This window comes from Anastrepha ludens, chromosome 2, assembly GCF_028408465.1.
Source record: "Anastrepha ludens isolate Willacy chromosome 2, idAnaLude1.1, whole genome shotgun sequence".
Taxonomy (NCBI): Eukaryota; Metazoa; Arthropoda; class Insecta; order Diptera; family Tephritidae; genus Anastrepha; species Anastrepha ludens.
The window spans coordinates 88,200,636-88,208,899 of NC_071498.1; the positions used below are offsets into that span (position 1 = coordinate 88,200,636).

General features: G+C 34.9%; 1 protein-coding gene across 1 annotated transcript; it reads left to right on the top strand.

The window, feature by feature from the left end:
* Positions 1 to 889: 889 nt before the first annotated feature.
* LOC128858497 (piggyBac transposable element-derived protein 4-like) lies at positions 890 to 3,048 on the top strand. Its single transcript, XM_054094851.1, has one exon. It carries the CDS (start codon positions 1,189 to 1,191, stop codon positions 2,959 to 2,961), a length of 1,773 nt encoding a protein of 590 aa, XP_053950826.1. The 5' UTR covers positions 890 to 1,188; the 3' UTR covers positions 2,962 to 3,048.
* The last annotated feature ends 5,216 nt before the right edge of the window (positions 3,049 to 8,264 follow it).

Consider the following 8,264-nt stretch of genomic DNA (forward strand, 5'->3'; position numbering starts at 1 on the left):
ACATTTGTACCTTAATTTTATTGTTACTTTATTGGCATAAGAATATAAAGGAGAATTTATAACAATCAGCACATAGACTGCAGGAAAAAAGGATTTGTTGGGATGGACTTTTAACTCATAGTTAGTGTTGTGTGTTTGCGAATGATGATGGAAACTAGTTTACTGCGATTTTACCAGTTGAAGAAATTTAACAATTGGGTGTTTGAATGCGCAAAATCACTTATTAGTTAATATTTTAATAACCAAATTGAACACTAGTGGAAAAAATTTGGTTATACAAAAAAAATGTACATTTTTAGCAATTTTTCAAATAATTATATTTCAGTTAAATATGGTCGCACGACAGTTTTGAAAAGGGAAATGTGAAGCGTTGAGCCCTTAATTTGTTTCATAGTTTTTTTAAGTCCTTGAAGTAAGTTCACAAAAAATTCGATCTGGTTTGATTTCTTTTTTAAGTACCTAGACTTGGAAAAAATTTTTTCCAACTACTACGACGACCGGATAACTTATTTTTCAGTTTCTTTGTATAAATTTAATTTTATTTATTAATTTTTTTCGATGTGACCAATTCTCCTTGAGATATCCGTATTTTATTCGAAAGGGCTCATCAATCGAGGATTTTTACTTTGAGCTTCCAGAATGACGCAGATTTCTTTTGCTATTGAATCAGAAATCCCAACCATAAACTCACTGCAAAAAAAAGATTATAATGAAATTATGAAATAAATACCGTATCATGACTCCTTAAAATACTCATACTAAGAAATGGCTCTAGATGCCAAGAGAACCCTGGTGGTCTAGACCTCGAAAATTTAGGGTATTTTTAGGATTTTTTTTGCAATGAAAAAATGTAAAGCGATATTTAATTTCTTTTGGCTTTTTATTTAACCCGGCGAGCGTAAGGTTGGGTGAAATTCACCCAGCCTGTAATAAACCGTTTGATATTTTCTATTCCGTACGTCAAAATAAGTTGTGCGTCTGAGTAGCTGCGCGGGGGGAGGTAGGCATTCGTTGTGTTTCATGCCGCAGTTGACCGCCGACTGGCGAGGTGTTTAGATGTTGTCAAAGTTGCGGCCGGGTAAGTTTCACCCACCTTACGCTTCGTGTTACAAATTCGAGTAAATACTTTTTGTTTTATATTCGTTATATTTTAGTTTTTATTTTTTTTTTTTCAGCTAAATAATTAATATGTCATACGAAGAAACCCAAAGAAGATTATTGAGGGTTTTCGAAGCAGCTGATCAGGATGATTCTTGTGATGATTCTGGTAGTGACTTCGAAATTGATAATGTTGGCCAAAGAAGCTCTGAAAGTGATTCGGAACAAGAGGTAGGATTACCGAATGAGGAAGAAAACGAAGCTGAGGGATCTGAAGAACGTGAAAGCAATGATAACAGACCATATTTTACTGGAAAGAATGGTACAAAGTGGTTTAGTGTACCAGAAAGGTCTAACGTGCGTACGAGATCAGAAAACATTATAAGGGAAAGGCAGGGCGTAAAAGATATTGGCAAAAATGCAAAGACAGCTGTTGAATGTTGGAAACTCTTTCTTACTGATGAGATTTTGCAAGAAATATTGTTACATACAAATAGTCAAATAAATCTGAAGAGAACTGCTTGTGAAAATAGTCACGTAAAGAAATATATCATGGCAGACTTGTCATCGTCAGAATTAAAGGCTTTTATCGGTCTCTTGTATCTTGCAGGACAGTTCAAAGCAAATAAGCTGAATTTGAAGGATCTGTGGATAAGTGATGGATCAGGGGTTGAGATTTTTAGGACAACGATGACTTTGAAGAGATTTCAATTTATTCAAAACTGTTTACGGTTTGATGATAAGAATACTCGGAGCGAAAGAAAAGCTACTGATAATTTGGCTGCCATTCGTTCTTTTTTCGAGAAGTTCGTAGCAAATTGCCAAATTGTTTATACACCATCTGAGTATACAACTATAGATGAACAACTTCCATCGTTTCGAGGCCGTTGCAGTTTTCGCCAGTATATGCCCAATAAGCCAAACAAATATGGCTTGAAAATATATGCCTTGGTTGATGCAAAGTCGTTTTACGTCATCAATCTTGAAATTTACCCAGGAAAACAACCAACAGGCCCTTACGCTCTCAGTAACAAAGCTTATGATGTTGTGGACAGACTTGTGGCTCCAATTTCCAAAACCAATCGCAATGTCACCTTTGATAACTGGTTTACCAGTTATCCGTTGATGTTACACTTATTGAAAGAACATCGTTTGACAAGCACAGGCACTGTTCGAAAAAATAAGCCCGAGATTCCAAGTCAGATGCTCCAAACGCGTAACCGAGAGATCCCCAGCACAGTGTTTGGATTTCAAAAGGATATATCTTTATTGTCCCATGTGCCAAAAAAAAACAAGGTTGTTTTGTTGATGTCAACATTACATCACGATGATAGCGTTGTTGCTGATACTAATGGCACACAAAAACCAGAAATGATTATTTTTTATAATCAGACCAAGGGAGGCGTTGATGTTGTAGATGAGCTGTGCACCAACTACGATGTTTCGCGAAATACAAAGCGCTGGCCAATGGTGATTTTCTATGCAGTTTTGAACATGGCTGGTATAAATAGCATAATAGTTTACAAGTCCAATAATAGTAGCAATTTGTCACGCCGAAATTTTCTTAGAGACCTGGGTATTGGATTGGTTTCAGAACATTTACAAAACAGAAAGGAAAATCAGCATTTACCCCGAGAGCTTCGCAAACGAATTCTGGACCAAGTGGATGAACCCTCACACTCACAACGACCTCCAAATAAAGTTCCTAAGCCTATCAGGAGATGTCAAATATGCCCTACTAAAAAAGATCGCAAGACTAAACACACTTGTTATAAATGCAATCGCTATTTATGTATGGAACATGCTGTTTTCACGTGTCAAGATTGCGCTCAAACTGAAGATGATTACGAGAACTCTGAATAACTATATAGTAAAAGTTTTGATCTCATATGTTTCCTAATTTTATAAGCTAGAAGTAAAAGCTATTCGTTTTGTTTTTTTTTAGTTTCTTTTTTTTATAAAATTATAATACTAAGTGTCACACTTTGTTTAAATGAAAGAAAATATTTTTGTTAATTTCATAAATAAAGATTTAAAAATATTTGTTTGCTTTATTTTTCCTTCCCAATCAGTTCTTGGGTTATTACATAATTGTACTAGTAAATAAAAACATATAAAAATATTATGAACACATTAAAATATCTAGCTCAATATATGGGTTTGTTACACCCAGCTTACGCTCAATGTAATAAATATTAACCTTACGCTCGCCGGGTTAACTTCTGTAATGTATGTAAAATATATTACAAAAATGAAAAAAAATTGTTTCTGTCATTTTAATAATATAAAAAATGGCGCTGAAGTTGACATTCCCGAAAAATTGGACCTGAACGGTGTTGTCCATTTTGGCTCTTCTATTTATCTGAAACGCAAAAAAAATATTATTAATCAGTATGACTGTAGCTATGTCCCGTACTAGAACAACAAAAAAATTGACAAAAAGGCGCGGTTTTGAATTTGACACTCTAAAAATCGGTTTTTTTCAGTTTTTTAATCAAAAAAGTACGAAATAATTGAAATAATAATATGACTTCGGTATGGGCGATAGGCATTGATGTTGTTAACAACATATTAAAATTTCAGACGGTTCGATTGAATAGTTTTTTTTCCTTTGATAACACCACGCCGAAAAAATTAGTTTTGAGATAATTGAGTTTACAGTTCTGAGAGTGGCCGTGTATCGAATCTGAAATCTACCTGCTGAAACGTCTGTAGAATCGAAAATATCGGGAATATCCTTCCTAAAATTTGACAGTATATTTTAACCCTATACTTTCGAAATATCAACAAAAAAAAAGGATATTTTGAAATTGAGAAAAAAAGAGAAGAACTTGAAATCAAATATAAGGTCTGTATTGGTTAATGGGGAAAGGTCCAAGTTATCAGTTAATACAGATTCAAAGATTTCAGAATAAAGTGCAAAGGTGCGCCATAAATGCCTCTTGACATATTCGCTATAACGACCTTGAACGCGATCTTGGCAGCGAATCAGTCGCCGCCACAATAAAAACATGCAACCATGTCAAACATGGATATACTTCCACGGCATATCAACAGCGAAGCTTCTGTACTGTCTGACCTTAGCAATTGGAAGACATGGTCTAAACGAAAGAAGCCCCATAATCTCCTGGAGTAAACAATTCTGCAGAACACTCATAAAATTATTTCCATTAGCCAAAACTCGAGGCATTAGTCAAAACAGGTAAAACTAGCTGCAATGATAAAAATAATAATGAAATTGAATAAAAGTTTTGAAATGAAATTGAACCTTAAATACCATGAATCTTGACTACTAACTTTTGGAACAATTTTTATCAGAAATTCAACCCAATAACTTTTAATTTTTATTTTTCAATAGTTTCTTAATGTTTTTGTTATTTGTGAACATACCAATTAATATACATAATCTGAGTTTAAAGTATTTTTGCATTGTAGTTTTAAAAGAAATTAATTTTTTGGCTGAAGAAAAGGCGAGCCCTCCTTTTACATCATCTTATCTTCAACATTTATATAAAAATGTTTCTATCTTAAGAAGGAATTTTTTTGTCTCAAAGTTTTTTGGTTTAGGTATTATATACCCTATGATCAGAAGGTACCGGGAATGTTTAATTAAAATGAACTCCGCACGTGGGAACCGGTCCATATTTGTTTCTTATGTTGGTAGGACTGTAAGACACACATCTGTCACTTTTTAGCGCCATCGCGTCATTAGTGTCTACCTGGCCGGCCGTATATGTGGGCAAACAATTCGTGGCTTTTGCATGATGATAACGCGCCATCGCACCGAGCCCAAATTGTCCACCGAGCCCTGTGCTATCTCAGTTCTTATCATCTTAACGGTGGTAAGTGTATACGCTGAGATAATCAATCAATACAAATATTTTATTAACGAAGATAACGGACGAGATCCGCTAGTACGTTCAGATGGTTATACGAAGATTGTAGCAGCCCACAAAGAAGCTACGGGATGCATTCGTCCAATGTTCGGGCAACAAGTAAATCATTTCTTAAAATTCGAGTGTTAGTCATACCTCAATATGGTATGAACCAGATACGAATTGACTGAGTCGTCATGTTTTCAGTTCTTCACGCAAGACTAGTTTGAAGCCAAACAATATTCAAAAGGAATAATCGAATAATCGAAGGTTGACATAAGCGAGACTTTCATTTAATAGTTTGCTTTGCTAATTTCATTATTTTCACAGCTTATCCATGTTATTCTTAAAACACCATACGTTTATTTCATTTAGTTCATGAATCTGGCATGACTATCACCGATGAACAATGCAAAGGCCCCATTTTATCTGAACTCGTAAGCCGCCAGAAATATAGCGAACTTTGTCATGCGGTACCGCCTAATACGAGTTTATCTTCCGCTCTTCAATCCCTCACGGACATAGGGCACCAAACATACGTACCATAGGATTATATCGGGATTTTTGGTAATAATAGCTTTCTCACGCCAAACGCGAATATGTACGCAAATTCTGCCGCTGGCTCCCAATTTGACCCCTTAAATATAGTGCCGTAGATCCCGAAGTACTATTTAAGTCTGTTATGTGATATAATTACAAATGTATGCAGAGATACATACATATGACAATACGCGTGCATTTGCCTTCCCCTATTATATGCATAAGCTTATAAATATATTTAACTGCATATGTATGTAAGGATGTAATATATAAGTGCACACATTTAGTATCTATAGTATGCGTGTATGTGCATATTTATTCGCCTGTGAATGTGAGGCAGCGTGCGTGGCATCATGTTGTATAGCCTTAAGGATATTTCACTTTAAGCTCCCCGATTTGACATGCAACTTGATTTAATTAAATGAGAAATGGCCATGCAAATGAAATGAGCTGCACTGAACTGAACTGAATTGAATTGTATTGAGTGGAGAAAGACGAGTGAAGCTTAAACACCATGCAGTAATGGTCTCGCTTACGCTTTTGCTTGTTACTTGTTGCCATCGGTTGAGAATACACGCATGGAGCTGTTAGGAGGGGTGCACGTTTGCTGTTCAAATCCTACTGATGTTGGTTGATTGCCTTCTGAGTGAGTGGCCGGTGGATATCTTGCACTGCTTCGCACTATACTGACATACATTTATGCACACACATAAATTTACCAGTGACAGCTAGCTATGCATGTGCTGCCCCTTTGCATCTCGCTTCCTTCCTGCATACACATATACTTTGCCATCAACGACATTTCGATTTTTGCCCTCGATGCATCTGCAAAATCAGCGTGTAAGCATGCAATGCTACCTTCTGATATTGTCTTACCTTAATTACCTGTGTGTTTGTTGTTTCTGTTTAAGTATGTTGTACAAACGAATGTGGCTGTACGAGGGCTAGCACATGTGTAGTTTTATGCTTGCATTAATGAACAACAACAACACTGACTGGCTGGCCTACAAATGGGTTGTAATACATCGCCTACCCTTCACGAGGAGACGGTCTAATAGAGTCTTGAGTGGAGACGTGTCAAGCAGTTTGCGACATTTCCCTACGAGCCTTACATTGAATTAAGTTATTTGAAAGCAGTAATAACGTTGGGCAGTTGAGCTATAAAAATCAATTTAGTCCTAAAAGCTTTTTTGACATCAAATTCCAGACTCTAAGTTCGAAGTTTCAAGCTCAACCCACTCAGAACAGATTTTAGCATACTTGACGCATTCTGAACGCCATAGAAAGTGATTTGGAATTACTATGTATGTTTGTATGTATGTAACATACTAATTCAAGGCTTAATAATAATTATTGTCGAATTACATAAAGAATTATTGATAATTAACATAAAAATTTTGCAGTATAATTTTTCGCCAAGTTGTGTTGAAAGTCTAATTTAGAGAGAGCGCGTCCGAGTTGTCAGGTAACAAAAGTTTTGACATTCTGAAATGTGGTTGTCAAACAAATATGGTGTGGTATGTACAAGTACATTAGGTTGAATTAAAAATATATTTTTTGAAATTTTTATTTCGGCCTATGCGGGAAAGTTGCATAAAGACAATCAAATGTTGAGCGCGAATACTGCCACACGTCCTTCAAAATTCTTTCAAATGAGCAAAATTCTGACATAGTTGCAAAGAACTTCGATTGTGTTCATATTACAAAAAAAATTATATACCAACCTTGTTAAGCTATTTATGTGTGAAGAACTCTAAAAACGACATTTCTGTCTATTTCCAATATTTAGCGAAATATTATATATTGAAAAATATTAAAATTTATATACCGAGCCATTGATTATGCAAATTTCATAGGAATTAGCTTGGTGTCAACTTTAAACTTTTTTACATTCCTTTAAATGCAAATAAAACCCACTTTTTTGAATATCGAATCATTGAAAGTTTGTAGAGCTTTTATTGTTAACTTTTAATTATTATCACATAACAAAGTATCCTCACGCTAGTTAAAGAATAATCTCTTAGATCTATAAGTAGAGACATCATACAAAAACACAGAAAAAACGAGAGATAGAATCTGTGGGATAGGGGATAGAGGACTATCCACGGATAGATGTATGTATGTATGTATGTCGGGGTTCGTCATCAACTCGTACCATAAAGCATTAGTAATATTCCAGGGGGAATTTAAGATGAGTCTTTTGCATTATCCGCAGGTTAGATTTGGACGCAGTTTCCTAAACTTACTTCCATGTTGCCATTAATATTGTTTTATTTATTAGGAATTTAATATTCGGTGATAATTAAGATAGTAAAAAGTTGGTTTCCGCCTGAAAATACTAATAATCCAAGTAAATTTGTATTACAACGTAGTATTTATTTCCGAACAGAGTACTATATTTTACATCTAATTACAATGATTTTGATCTCTCACAGACGTAACATCCTGTTGTAAGATCCCCTACTCGTTAAACAAACAAAAAAAAAACACCAGTCTAACGGTTAGACGCGATAGAAGTGAAACCTTCCGTGAAACAAACTGAGAGAGAATAAGACGAAAGCAGCATTAGGAGCAAGATAATTATAGGTTCATTTTAATATTGCTATAAGGTTCATATTTTATTTTCTTTATTTTATTATTATTCGTCCTCAATGTTTTCAATTTCAACAAATGATACGAGTGGCTTATGATAGCTAAAATATGATACAAATGCTTTGGTTTCGATGTTGTCAACATATCTTTGAAATACCG

Coding starts and splice junctions, on each gene's coding strand:
- LOC128858497 (XM_054094851.1), top strand. CDS start 1,189: ATGTCATACGAAGAAACCCAAAGAAGATTATTGAGGGTTTTCGAAGCA.